The sequence below is a fragment of the Oncorhynchus gorbuscha genome, linkage group LG05 (genome assembly GCF_021184085.1).
Source record: "Oncorhynchus gorbuscha isolate QuinsamMale2020 ecotype Even-year linkage group LG05, OgorEven_v1.0, whole genome shotgun sequence".
Taxonomy (NCBI): Eukaryota; Metazoa; Chordata; class Actinopteri; order Salmoniformes; family Salmonidae; genus Oncorhynchus; species Oncorhynchus gorbuscha.
Genome location: NC_060177.1, coordinates 61,383,761 through 61,398,675, shown reverse-complemented (window position 1 = coordinate 61,398,675; position 14,915 = coordinate 61,383,761). Strand labels below are relative to the sequence as shown.

At 44.2% G+C, this 14,915-nt stretch overlaps 1 protein-coding gene across 1 annotated transcript in view; it reads left to right on the top strand.

Moving 5' to 3' along the window:
- Positions 1–14,915, top strand: part of si:dkeyp-14d3.1 (transmembrane protein 132C) — a 223,403-nt gene that overhangs the window by 186,035 nt on the left and 22,453 nt on the right. Inside the window, exon 6 of the mRNA XM_046350552.1 lies at positions 13,863–14,071. Within this exon, the coding sequence (XP_046206508.1) occupies positions 13,863–14,071 (209 nt within the window). The remainder of the gene's footprint in view (positions 1–13,862; positions 14,072–14,915) is intronic.

Sequence of the window (14,915 nt, the reverse complement as noted above, 5' to 3'; positions counted from 1 at the left end):
ACTGAAACAGGTTTCCCTCAAGAATTTCCCTCTATTTTTCGCCATACATAATTCCTTCAATTCTGACCAGTTTCCCAGTCCCTGCCGATGAAAAACATCTCCAGAGCATGATGCTGCCACTACCATCCTTCACTGTGGGGATGGTATTCTCGGGGTGATGAGGATGTTGGGTTTGCGCCAGATTAGCATTTTCCTTGATGGCCAAAAAGCTATATTTTTGTCTCATCTGACCAGAGTACATTCTTCCATATGTTTGGGGAGTCTCCCACATTCCTTTTGGTGACCACAAAACGTGTTTGCTTATTTGTTTCTTGAAGCAATGTCTTCTTTCTGTCCACTCTTTCGTAAAGCCCAGCTCTATGGAGTGTATGGTTTAAATGGGTCCTATGGACAGATACTCCAATCTCCACTGTGGAGCTTTGCAGCTCCTTCAGGGTTATCTTTGGTCTCTTTGTTGCCTCTCTGATTAATGCCCTCCTTGCCTGGTCTGTGAGTTTTGGTGGACAGCCCTATCTTGGCAGGTTTGTTGTGGTGCCATATTCTTTCCATTTTTTAATAATGGATTTAATGGTGCTCCGTGGGATGTTCAAAGTTTCAGATATTTTTTATGGCCCAACCCTGATCTTTACTTCTCCACAACTGTTTGGAGAGCTCCTTGGACTTCATGCTGCTGCTTGCTTGGTGGTGCCCCTTGCTTAGTGGTGTTGCAGACTTTGGGGCCTTCAGAACAGGTGTATATATACTGAGATCATGTGACAGATCATGTGACTCGTAGATTACACACATGTGGACTTTATTTAACTAATTGTGTGACTTCTGAAGGTAATTGGTTGCACCAGATCTTATTTAGGGGCTTCATAGCAAACGGGGTGAATACATATGCACGCACCACTTTTCCATTTAAATAAAAAATGTAAAAATTACGTTATTTTTTTATTTCACTTCACCAACTTGGGCTATTTTGTGTTTGTCCATTACATGAATTCCAAAATAAAAATCCATTTAAATTACAGATTGTAATGCAACAAAATAGGAAAAATGCCAAGGGGGATAAATACTTTTGCCAGGCACTGTAATTGGCCTTCACATAACTTTCCACGTGAACGGGGATAATGGACATTTAATTAAAGTTTACTGGAGGACAATGCATTTTTAACTAAGACAAAATCATTTATAACTGAATATTTCCAGTATAGTATAGGAACAGCAAATCCACTTAATTTTTGGGATACCTTTAAATGTACCTTCAGATTCAATATACATCAATAATAAAAAAGAGACAAGACTAAGGGAAACACATGAACTAATAGTACAGGTAGATAGGTAATAAAAATGATAATGCAGAGATACAAAGTAATTTAGAGGAAAAACATTTAGAGGAAAAAATTCAAGAGCCATCTAATATTACAAAAATAAAGCAAACTGGTTGGAATATGGAGAAAATGCACAAAATTCTTCCTGAATCTCCAACACAGGAACGCTAACAAAAATAATTTGCAGAAACTTGTTACTGAAGACGGAGTCATCTATGATTCTCTGAATGATATTTTAAAAGAGGAAGCTAAATATTTTAAGCATATGTTCTCTTTTCCGTCTCTTCATCTCCCACTGAATGAAGATTACGATAAGGAATTCTTTCCAAATAATATAAAACATTGAAAATTAACAAATGTACAGAATGATCAGTGCAAAGGCCAAATTACAGAGGAATAACTTTTTGAGGCTATTAAATCCTTTCAGTCTGGAAAACCCCAGGGCTTGATGGAATACCGGTAGAAGTATATCAAGCCTTTTTTTATATACTCAAAGTTCCATTGTTTGATTGTTTTAATAACTACTCCTATAGAAATGGTAGTCTGTCAGGTACTCAGCAGGAAGGTCTGATTTTACTATTATTAAAACAAACCCAGATGGCAAACATAAAGATCCAGTCTAAAAAAACTGGAGGCCCCTTACACTTCAATGTTGTGATGCGAAATGCATAGCAGTCTTAAAAAAGTTTTACCAGGTATTGTTCATCCTGATCAGACAGGATTTTTACATGAACGATACATTGGAGATATACGATACGACTTCTAGAAATTATAGAACATCGTGAAACATCTAAGAAGCCAAGCCTGGTATTTAAAGCAGATTTGAAAAAGTAAGACTGGATTTTATTTATAAATGCCTGGATTTTTATCAATTTCGTTGATTCTCTTATAAAATGTGTAAAAGTAATGTATAGCAACCCCAGGTGTAAAATAGTAAATAATGGCTACTTCGTAGAGTTTTGAATTGTGAAGAGGATTAAAAACAAGGGTGTCCGCTGTCACCATATCTATTCGTTATGGTCATCGAAATGCTAGCTATTAAAATCAGATCCAATAACAACATTAGAGGATTAGAAATCCAAGGCTTAAAAATAAAAGGTGTCCATGTATGCTGACGACTCAAGTTTTATATTAAGTCTGCAAGCTAGATCCCTGCAATGTCTCATTGAAGATCTAGATAACTCTTCTGGACTCTGGACTAAAACCTAAATATGATAAATGTACAATATTAGTTATTGGTTCTTTAAAAAATACAACTTTTACATTACCATGCAGTTTACCTGTAAAATGGGCTTACAGTGAAGTAGACATACTTGGTATTCATATCACAAAATATATAAATAATCTCTCCACAGTGAATTTCAATATAAAATGGAGAGGAGAGGAGAGAGGTAAATACCTGTCTATTTATGGAAAAATTGCCCTGATTAACTCCTTAGTCATATCTCAGTTTACTCACTTATGGTGCTGCCTACTCTGGATGATTCATTTTTCATACCATATGAGCAAAAAATATTTAGCTTTATCTGGGACTCTCAACCAGATAAAATATAGTTTGCCGATCTATATAATGAATATGAATTAGGTGGGTTGAGATTATTAAATATAAAAGCACTAATCCTCTATCTAAAAGCTTCACTTACTTAAACATTTTACTTGAACCCTAAATGGTTCTCAAGTAGATTACGAAGAATTGTCCATTGTTTAAAAATGGCCTTCTTGCCTTGGTGCAGATTGCCATGTTTCATTTTCGATGAATTGATAGTGATACTTTTTCAAAGTATCTCTCTTTTTCAAACAAGCATCGCAGAGCTGACTACAATTTCAGGTTCATCCCCCTGAAAATACAGAACAAATATTATGGCTGAACTCAAATGTGCTGGTTGATAAAATACCAGTATTTATGGGATTTGTTTTTGAAAAGGGTATTTTGTTCTTAACTCTACCATTCCAATGTACAATATAATTTATGTATTTCGTGGAGTTATCAGAATTGATTACAGTATTAACCCAAAAATTGAGGAGGCAGGTGGCAGAGGGAGGAGGTAGGGAACTGGTCTGTCTGCACAATATAAAGGATTAAACCTGGCGGAGGAATAAAGATAGCATAAATAGGAAAGTATACCAGTTTCATTTGAGGACCAGTATGTTGACAACTGTGCCATACAGATTGCAAAATAGTTGGGAAGAGATTTTGAATGTACCGATTCAATGGTACAGGGTGTATGAGTTGATATACACTGCTCCAACAAATAAAGAGAACACTAAAATAACACATCCTAGTTCTGAATGAATGAAATATTCTTATTAAATACTTTTTCTTTACATAGTTGAATGTGCTGACAACAAAATCACACAAAAATTATCAATGGAAATCAAATTTATCAACCCATGGAGGTCTGGATTTGGAGTCACACTCAAAATTAAAGTGGAAAACCACACTACAGGCGGATCCAACTTTGATGTAAAGTACTTAAAACAAGTCAAATTGAGGCTCAGTAGTGTGTGTGGCCTCCACGTGCCTGTATGACCTCCCTACAACGCCTGGGCATGCTCCTGATGAGGTGGCGGATGGTCTCCTGAGGGATCTCCTCCCAGACCTGGCCTAAAGCATCCGCCAATTCCTGGACAGTCTGTGGTGCAACGTGGCGTTGGTGGATGGAGCGAGACATGATGTCCCAGATGTGCTCAATTGGATTCAGGTCTGGGGAACGGGACAGTCCATAGAATCAATACCTTCCTTTTGCAGGAACTGATGACATACTCCAGCCACATGAGGTCTAGCATTGTCTTGCATTAGGAGGAACCCAGGGCCAACCGCACCAGCATATGGTCTCACAAGGGGTCTGAGGATCTCATCTCGGTACCTAATGGCAATCAGGCTACCTCTGGCGAGCACATGGAGGGCTGTGCGGCCACCCCACACCATGACTGACCCACCGCCAAACCGGTCATGCTGGAGGATGTTGCAGGCAGCAGAACGTTCTCCACGGCGTCTCCAGACTCTGTCACGTCTGTCACATGTGCTCAGTGTGAACCTGCTTTCATCTGTGAAGAGCACAGGGCGCCAGTGGCGAATTTGCCAATCTTGGTGTTCTCTGGCAAATGCCAAACGTCATGCACAGTGTTGGGCTGTAAGCACAACCCCCACCTGTGGACGTCAGGCCCTCATACCACCCTCATGGAGTCTGTTTCTGACCATTTGAGCAGACACATGCACATTTGTGGTCTGCTGGAGGTCATTTTGCAGGCTCTGGCAGTGCTCCTTCTTGTACAAAGGCGGAGGTAGCGATCCTGCTGCTGGGTTGTTGCCCTCCTACGGCCTCCTCCACGTCTCCTGATGTACCGGCCTGTCTCCTGGTAGCGCCTCCATGCGCCTCCATGCTCCACGCTCTCCAAGCATTCAAAAGTGACCAACACATCAGCCAGGAAGCATAGGAACTGAGAAGTGGTCTGTGGTCCCCACCTGCAGAACCACTCCTTTATTGGGGGTGTCTTGCTAATTGCCTATAATTTCCACCTGTTGTCTATTCCATTTGCACAACAGCATGTGAAATTTATTGTCAATCAGTGTCGCTTCCTAAGTGGACAGTTTGATTTCACAGAAGTGTGATTGACTTGGAGTTACATTGTGTTGTTTAAGTGTTCCCTTTATTTTTTTGAGCAGTGTATTATATGACGCAAGATTGAAGACTTTGTGCTTTTCAGCTAAAATTATTATATAGAATTCTTGCTACCAACAAAATGTTGAATATTTGGGGCATAAAATCATCAAAGCTCTGAAGATTTTGTTGTGAGGATACAGAATCAATAGGCCATTTATTTTAGTATTGCCCCCAGGTAGCCTGTTTCTGGTCTCAGGTTCAGGAAAGGCTGAAAATGCATAACATTGATCTAAAATTGACCCTAGAAATAGTACTGTTAGGAGATCTGGGGAGACCGGGTCAGTCAATTACTAATATACGAATACTCACAGTAAAAAATATTTATCTTTAACAATCTGTGGATTCTATTCGATTAAATAGATTGAAAATGTACATTAAACCTCACAGCATAGTTGAAAGAATCTCAGCAAAAAAAGAAACATCCTCTCACTGTCAACTGCATCTATATTCAGCAAACTTAAAACCTGTAAATATTTGTATGAACATAACAAGATGCAACAACTGAGACATAAACTGAACAAGTTCCACAGACATGTGACTAACAGAAATGGAATAATGTATCCCTGAACAAAGGGGGATCAAAATCAAAAGTAACAGTCAGTATCTGGTGTGGCCACCAGCTGCATTAAGTACTGCAGTGCATCTCCTCCTCATGGACTGCACCAAATTTGCCAGTTCTTGCTGTGACATGTTACCCCACTCTTCTACCAAGGCACCTGCAAGTTCCTGGGCAATTCTGGGGGGGAATGGCCCTCGCCCTCACCCTTCGATCCAACAGGTCCCAGACATGCTCAATGGGATTGCGATATGGGCTCTTCGCTGGCCATGTCAGAACACTGACATTCCTGTCTTGCAGGAAATCATACATAGAATGAGCAGTATGGCTGGTGGCATTGTCATGCTGGAGGATCATCTCAGGATGAGCCTGCAGAAAGGGTACCACATGAGGGAGGAGGATGTCTTCCCTGTAACGCAGAGCATTGAGATTGCCTGCAATGTCAACAAGCTCAGTCCGATGATCCTATGACACACTGCGCCAGACCATGACGGACCCTCCACCTCCAAATCGATCCCGCTCCAGAGTACAGGCGTCGGTGTAACTCTTGAAACGGAGATAACCCGAAACAGACGAAGGAAGCGAATTGTGAGCGTATTCTGCAGCTGTTCTGTCTGAAAGGCTGCGTAATGCGACCAGACCCTCTGAAGACTGGGGAACCCGGAAGAGAGACTGAGGACGCACCAAATCAAACGACAGAACTCATTCCTTCGACGATAAACGCGAATCGGACCATCACCCCTGATGAGACAAAACCGCAACTCGTCAGTGAAGAGCACTTTTTGCCAGTCCTGTCTGGTCCAGCGACAGTGGGTTTGCGCCCATAGGCGATGTTGTTGCCGGTGATGTCTAGTGAGGACCTACCTTACAACAGGGCTACAAGCCTTTGGTCCAGCCTCTATCAGCCTATTCCGGACAGTCTGTATGGAGGGATTGTGCATTCCTGGTGTAAATCTGGCAGAGGTTGTTGCCATCCTGTACCTGTTCCGCAGGTTTGATGTTCGGATGTACCGATCATGTGCAGGTGTTGTTACATGTGGTCTGCCACTGTGAGGACGATCAGTTGTCTGTCCTGTCTCCCTGTAGCGCTGTCCACCAGTATGGACATTGCAATTTCTTGCCCTGGCCACATCTGCAGTCATTAAGCCTCAGCATGCCTAAGGCACGTTCACACAGATGAGTAGGGACCATGGGCATCTTTCTTTTTGTGTTTTTCAGAGTCAGTGGAAGGGTCTCTTTAGTGTCCTACGTTTTCATAACTGTGACCTTAATTGCCTACCGTCTGTAAGCTGTTAGTGTCTTAATGACCGTTCCAGAGGTGCATGTTCATTAATTGTTTATGGTTGAACAAGCATGGGAAACAGTGTTTAAACCCTTTACAATGAAGAGCTGTGAAGTTATTTGGATTTTTACGAATTGTCTTTGAAAGACGGGGTCTTGAAAAAGGGACGCTTCTTTTTTTGCTAAATTTAGATGGATTAAATAATTGTTTGCTGAGTTTATGTTGCTTAGAAATCCAAAGAGGGTGGCCAGCAGAGATAGGTGGGATGGGTTGAGGGAAGCTGAGGGTTGGGATGTGGAATTGGGAGTGGAGTTGCTGGGTGCGAGAGAGAATGATGGTCAAAGATAAAGTATATAAAAAAAATCAAAAGTAAGTTTGAATGACACTGAGGGGCAAAGTTTTTACAGCTAATGTCAGTTTGCCTGAGGCTGATGCCGTGCAGGTGTTTGTACCCATGCATATACACATACTGTCATTCAAATGCACACATACAGTGTGTCACACCTTGGTCTTAGTATTTTGTGTTTTCTTTTCTTTAATTATTTGTTCAGGCCAGGGTGTGACATGGGTTTATTGTGTTGTCGTATTGTGTTTTTTGTAGGCATTGGGATTGTGGTTGATTAGGGGTGTGTCTAGCATAGGCTTGGTTGCCTGAGGCGGTTCTCAATCAGAGTCAGGTGATTCTCGTTGTCTCTGATTGGGAACCATATTTAGGTAGCCTGGGTTTCACTATGTATTTTGTGGGTGATTGTTCCTGTCTCTGTGTTAGTTATTCACCAGACAGGCTGTATAGGTTTTCTCGTTCCGTTTGTTGTTTTTGTATATTTATATTAGTTATTTCATGTATCGCTTTTCTACATTAAAGAACATGAGTAACCACCACGCTGCATTTTGGTCTGACTCTCCTTCAACAGACGAACGCCGTTACAGAATCACCCACCACACCTGGACCGAGCGGCGTGGTAACAGGCAGGAGCCGCAGGAGAGGCAACAGAGGTAGCAGCAGCAGGAGCAGCAGCAACTACAGTGGGAGAGGCTGCACTACCTGGAGAAATGTACTTGGGAGAAGATATTGGACGGAAAAGGACCATGGGCACAGCCTGAAGAATATCGCCGCCCCAAGGAAGAACTAGAGGCGATGAAAACGGAGAGGCGCTGGTATGAAGAGGCAGCACGGCTACACGGATGGAAGCTTGAGAGTCAGCCCCAAAAATTTATTGGGGGGGAGGCTTACAGGGAGTATGGCTATGCCAGGTAGGAGACCTGCGCAAACTCCCTGTGCTTACCGGGGGGCTAGAGAGACCGGGCAGGCACCGTGTTATGCAATGGAGCGCACAGTGTTTCCAGTGCGGGTGCATAACCCGGTGCGGTTCATACCAGCTCTTCGTATTGGCCGGGCTAGAGTGGGCATCGAGCCAGGTAAGGTTGGGCAGGCTCGGTGCTCAAGAGCTCCAGTGCGCTTGCACGGTCCGGTCTATCCAGAGCCACCTCCAAACACCAGTCCGCTGGTGGCAGCTCCCCGCACCAGGCTTCCTGCTGTTGGAGTCTTCCGCCTGTTTAGAGCAGCCAGAGCCTTTCTCCTCTCCTGCGCTGCCGGAGTCTCCCGCCTGTTTAGCGCAGCCAGAGCCTTTCTCCTCTCCTGCACTGCCGGAGCCTCCCGCCTGTTCAGCGCAGCCAGGGTTTTCCTCCTCTCCTGCGCTGTCGGAGTCTCCCGCCTGTTCAGCGCTTCCAGAGCCTTCCTCCTCTACGGCGCTGCCGAAGCCTCCTGCCTGTTCGGAGCAGCCTGAGCTGCCAGACTGCATGGAGCAGCCAGAGCTGCCAGACTGCATAGAGCAGCCAGAGCTGCCAGTCTGCATGGAGCAGCCAGAGCTGTCAGCCTGCATGGAGCAGCCTGAGCTGTCAGTCTGCATGGAGCAGCCTGAGCTGTCAGTATGCATGGAGCAGCCAGAGCTGCCAGTCTGCATGGAGCAGCCAGAGCTGCCAGTCTACATGGAGCAGCCAGAGTATGTCAGTCTGCATGGAGCAGCCAGAGCTGCCAATCTGCATGGAGCAGCCAGAGCTGCCAGTCTGCATGGAGCAGCCAGAGCTGCCAGTCGACATGGAGCAGCCAGAGCTGTCAGTCTGCATGGAGCGGCCAGAGCAGCTAGATCCGCCAGTCAGCCATGATCTTCCAGATCTGCCATTCAACCAGATTCTTCCAGATCTGCCAGTCAACCAGACTCTTCCAGATCCGCCAGCCAGCCAGGATCTACCGGAGCCAACTACCTGCCCGAGCTTCATCTCAGTACTGGGCTTCCTCTCAGTACTGGGCTTCCTCTCAGTACTGGGCTTCCCCTCAGTCCCGGGCTTCCCCTCAGTCCCGGGCTTCCCCTCAGTCCCGGGCTGCCCCTCAGTCCCGAGCTGCCCCTCAGTCCTGAGCTTCCACTCAGTCCCGAGCTGCCTCAGTCCCGAGCTGCCCCTCAGTCCCGAGCTGCCCCTCAGTCCAGAGCTGCCCCTCAGTCTAGTGGGGTTCTGGGTGAGGACTATTAGGCCATGGTCGGCGGCGAGGGTGGATTATCCTAGGACGCGAGGGGGAGGAACTATGACTTTAATGGAGTGGGGTCCACGTCCCGAGCCGGAGCCGCCACCGTGGACAGACGCCCACCCGGACCCTCCCTATGGTTTTGAGGTGCGTCCGGGAGTCCGCACCTTGGGGGTGGGGGGGGTTGTTCTGTCACGCCTTGGTCTTAGTATTTTGTGTTTTCTTTAATGTTCAGGCCAGGGTGTGACATGGGTTTATTGTGTTGTTGTATTGGGGTTTTTGTAGGCATTGGGATTGTGGTTGATTAGGGGTGTGTCTAGCATAGGCTTGGCTGCCTGAGGCGGTTCTCAATCAGAGTCAGGTGATTCTCGTTGTCTCTGATTGGGAACCATATTTAGGTAGCCTGGGTTTCACTGTGTATTTCGTGGGTGATTGTTCCTGTCTCTGTGTTAGTTATTCACCAGACAGGCTGTATAGGTTTTCTCGTTCCGTTTGTTGTTTTTGTATATTTATATTAGTTATTTCATGTATCGCTATTCTACATTAAAGAACATGAGTAACCACCACGCTGCATTTTGGTCCGACTCTCCTTCAACAGACGAACGCCGTTACACAGTGCCTTGCAAAAGTATTCGGCCCCCTTGAACTTTGCGACCTTTTGCCACATTTCAGGCTTCAAACATAAAGATATAAAACTGTATTTTTTTGTGAAGAATCAACAACAAGTGGGACACAATCATGAAGTGGAACGACATTTATTGGATATTTCAAACGTTTTTAACAAATCAAAAACTGAAAAATTGGGCGTGCAAAATTATTCAGCCCCCTTAAGTTAATACATTGTAGCGCCACCTTTTGCTGCGATTACAGCTGTATGTCGCTTGGGTTATGTCTATCAGTTTTGCACATCGAGAGACTGACTTTTTTTCCCATTCCTCCTTGTAAAACAGCTCGAGCTCAGTGAGGTTGGATGGAGAGCATTTGTGAACAGCAGTTTTAGTTCTTTCCACAAATTCTCGATTGGATTCAGGTCTGGACTTTGACTTGGCCATTCTAACACCTGGATATGTTTATTTTTGAACCATTCCATTGTAGGTGTTGCTTTATGTTTTGGATCATTGTCTTGTTGGAAGACAAATCTCCTTCACAGTCTCAGGTCTTTTGCAGACTCCATCAGGTTTTCTTCCAGAATGGTCCTGTATTTGACTCCTTCCATCTTCCCATCAATTTGAACCATCTTCCCTGTCCCTGCTGAAGAAAAGCAGGCCCAAACCATGATGCTGCCACCACCATGTTTGACAGTGGGGATGGTGTGTTCAGGGTGATGAGCTGTGTTGCTTTTACGCCAAACATAACGTTTTGCATTGTTGCCAAAAAGTTCAATTTTGGTTTCATCTGACCAGAGCACCTTCTTCCACATGTTTGGTGTGTCTCCCAGGTGGCTTGTGGCAAACTTTAAACGACACTTTTTATGGATATCTTTAAGAAATGGCTTTCTTCTTGCCACTCTTCCATAAAGGCCAGATTTGAGCAATATACGACTGATTGTTATCCTATGGACAGAGTCTCCCACCTCAGCTGTAGATCTCTGCAGTTCATCCAGAGTGATCATGGGCCTCTTGGCTGCATCTCTGATCAGTCTTCTCCTTGTATGAGCTGAAAGTTTAGAGGGACGGCCAGGTCTTGGTAGATTTGCAGTGGTCTGATACTCCTTCCATTTCAATATTATCGCTTGCACAGTACTCCTTGGGATGTTTAGAGCTTGGGAAATCTTTTTGTATCCAAATCCGGCTTTAAACTTCTTCACAACAGTATCTCGGACCTGCCTGGTGTGTTCCTTGTTCTTCATGATGCTCTCTGCGCTTTTAACGGACCTCTGAGACTATCACAGTGCAGGTGCATTTATACGGAGACTTGATTACACACAGGTGGATTGTATTTATCATCATTAGTCATTTAGGTCAACATTGGATCATTCAGAGATCCTCACTGAACTTCTGAAGAGAGTTTGCTGCACTGAAAGTAAAGGGGCTGAATAATTTTGCACGCCCAATTGTTCCGTTTTTGATTTGTTAAAAAAGTTTGAAATATCCAATAAATGTCGTTCCACTTCATGATTGTGTCCCACTTGTTGTTGATTCTTCACAAAAAAATACAGTTTTATATATTTATGTTTGAAGCCTGAAATGTGGCAAAAGTTCGCAAAGTTCAAGGGGGCCGAATACTTTCGCAAGGCACTGTACATGGACACACACATATGTAAACATATACAGTTGGCCTTGCTGTTATGATTTTAGTTGTCCTTGATGTCCTTTGTTTTTTTGCAAATAATCATAAGAAGAACAACGCTTTGGAGAGTATTTGCACAATGAATCCCAGAATGCATTGCATTATCTTAACATGGAATTGAAACTATTGAATAATATGATTTATTTAGCAAATTAATAAAGAAATTCTGGCGAAACCATCAATGAGATAATTTATCATATAGCTTACGTTAAAGAAAGATCTTCTCGTCAAATCGTAGATGTGATGGACCTGCGTCAACAATTAATACTTGAGGATGGTGGGATGGTATTCATATTACATACGGGGCCCGCGGCTCGCAGATCCGGGCCTGTCACCGGGCCCATGTACGTCACGGGCCCTGGTGTGACCGCACAGGCTGAAGCTACGCCACTGGTTCTTAAGCTGCATCAGACAAGCAGGGATGCAGGGAGAGGAGAGCTCCGGAGGAGCTGGCTATCTGTCACACAAGCCCTTTTACTTGAGGATACACTCTCTGTTCTGTGAATGATGAATGCTTATTCATGTCTTTTATATCTGACAGTAAAGAAGCGATTTTGAAATTGAAAAACATATTTTATGAATTAATCTCAATTTGTCTCATTGAAGTAGTAAACAGCTCATGGGAGTTTGCTCATAAAATCTGCTTTAGATTGTCTACTCCATATGCTTTTAGAATCTTTGCGTTTGTGTGCATGTGTTTTTGTGTTTGATGCACTCCTGCAGCTGCCGGCCACACCTCTGAATGACCTTTGTGGTTGTGTTTGGTTGTTTGTGTGTTTTGTATTTATGGTACTAAACTGGCTTCATCATAAGGCTTTGAGAAATAGAGGCTGGGTGTGGATCAAGGAGTAGTTGCAAGTGAAGGGGCGAGTCAGCCAGCTGAAGTGATGACGAGCTGTGAAGCCCTGCCTCTTTCAATGTCATGCAATCAGCCCAGTGATTTCCTCTGAAAGGCCATTTGCAAAACAGATGGTTTTGAGTTTTCATGTTATCAGTGGAGACCTGCCTTCCTTTCTCTTGCTTCCATCTGTTGGTTCAACATTCTGTTGGTACTACGTAGCCATGGGCAGATGCGTTGGTAATCTAAGGGCCTGTATTGCAACCCTCCCTCCACACATTTAAGATGTGCCCCAGCCCTCCTCCTTTCTCCTTTTGTAGTTGGGAATAAAGAGTATGGATGAACAGTGAAGCTTTCATCTTATTGTTCAAAGGACAAACGCGAGATAAAATGTATCAGAGGGACAGACAACACTGTATAGCCCTTCGTACATCAGCTGATATCTCAAAGTGCTGTACAGAAACCCAGCCTAAAACCCCAAACAGCAAGCAATGCAGGTGTAGAAGCACGGTGGCTAGGAAAAACTCCCTAGAAAGGCCAAAACCTAGGAAGAAACCTAGAGAGGAACCAGGCTATGTGGGGTGGCCAGTCCTCTTCTGGCTGTGCCGGGTGGAGATTATAACAGAACATGGCCAAGATGTTCAAATGTTCATAAATGACCAGCATGGTCGAATAATAATAAGGCAGAACAGTTGAAACTGGAGCAGCAGCACGGTCAGGTGGACTGGGGACAGCAAGGAGTCATCATGTCAGGTAGTCCTGGGGCATGGTCCTAGGGCTCAGGTCCTCTGAGAGAGAGAAAGAAAGCGAGAATTAGAGAGAGCATATGTGGGGTGGCCAGTCCTCTTCTGGCTGTGTGGGTGGAGATTATAACAGAACATGGCCAAGATGTAGTGCATCTCATATTGGTCCATTTTAGGGTGAAAATGATAGACAACCTACAGTACAGTACAGTACATTGCAGTTTGAAAAGTGTGTGTGTGTACTTGTTCTCCTACCTTATCATGACCCCAATATCCTGACAAGGTAGGAAAACAAGAACTAAAAAAGTCTGGACTTTTTCCATGTCCTAAATTTGGTCAAATGCTATTTTAAGCTTAAGGGTTAGGTTTCAAGGTTAAGGTTAGGGTAAGACTTAAGGTTAGGGTTTTGGGGGTTAAGGATAGGGTTAAAGTTAGGTTAAGGGTTAGGGAAAATAGGATGTTTAATGTTGAATCATTTTTACTCCCCAAAAAGTCCAGAAATGTCATGAAAATAAAGCTGTGTGTCCACGTGCATGCTTGTGTCCAGCCTCGTCCATTGAGTTGGATTTGTCTGGTTCTGATGGTGCTGCTTGGTTGGGGATCTCTTTAGGTGACACTTACACATTCTTCTCACCCCTCTCCTATTCCTGTCCAGGTGTCAGACAGGTGTGACTACGTGTTTGTGAATGGGAAGGAGATGAAGGGCAAGGTGAGGATGATGGTGAACTTCACCTACAGCTACCTGAGTGCCCAGCTGGAGATGAATGTATGGATCCCACGGCTGCCCCTCCAGATCGAGGTTTCTGACACAGAGCTCAGCCAGATCAAGGGATGGAGGGTGCCCATCATGACCAGCAGCCAAAGGTATGTGTCCCTCGTCCCCCTCCATAGAATCACATGGACAGACTCTTCACCCATGCAGTCCACGTCAGGTAAGTGGACAGAAAATGGAGATGATCGAAAGAGCATGCACAAAAGCTCTTATTTTCAACATATGATATTGTTCTGCCCTTTATATGAACCTTTGTGTGAAGGTCACACATCTCCCCCCGGGCCCGAGATCTCGTCTCCTCTAACACCGTATCCACCAACACCTTATTCTGCTGGCCTCACACTCCAATGGTGGGAGCAGGTCTACCTACTGGAATTAGTACTGGACATATACACTATTGTGTCTGGAAAGTGTCCCTTCCCTCACCTGCCAGCCTGGAAATAAAGGCCTCTGGCTCATTAAACTTTATCACTGACTGACAACGAGGCATATACAGTGAGCTCCAAAAGTATTGGTACAGTGACACATTTTGTGCTGTTTTGGTTCTGTTCTCCAGCACTTTGGATTTGAAAGGATATAATGACTATGAGGTTAAAGTGCAGACTGGCAGTATTCATTTGAGGGTATGAATGGTAAATCCAAATAAATGAATGGTAAATATTGAATTGTGTCATTATGCAGACACTTTTACTGTGAAGAAGAAAAGAATTTGCTTCTAAACATGTCTACATTCATTTGGATGCTACCATGATTACGGGTAGACTTGAATGAATCGTGAATAATGATGAGTGAGAAAGTTAGAGAAATGAGTGAGAAAGTTAGACGCACAAATATCATACCCCCCGAAAAAAGTTAACCTCCCATGTTATTGTAATGGTGAGAGGTTAGCATGTCTTCCCCCAAGACATGCTAACCTCTCACCATTACGATAACATG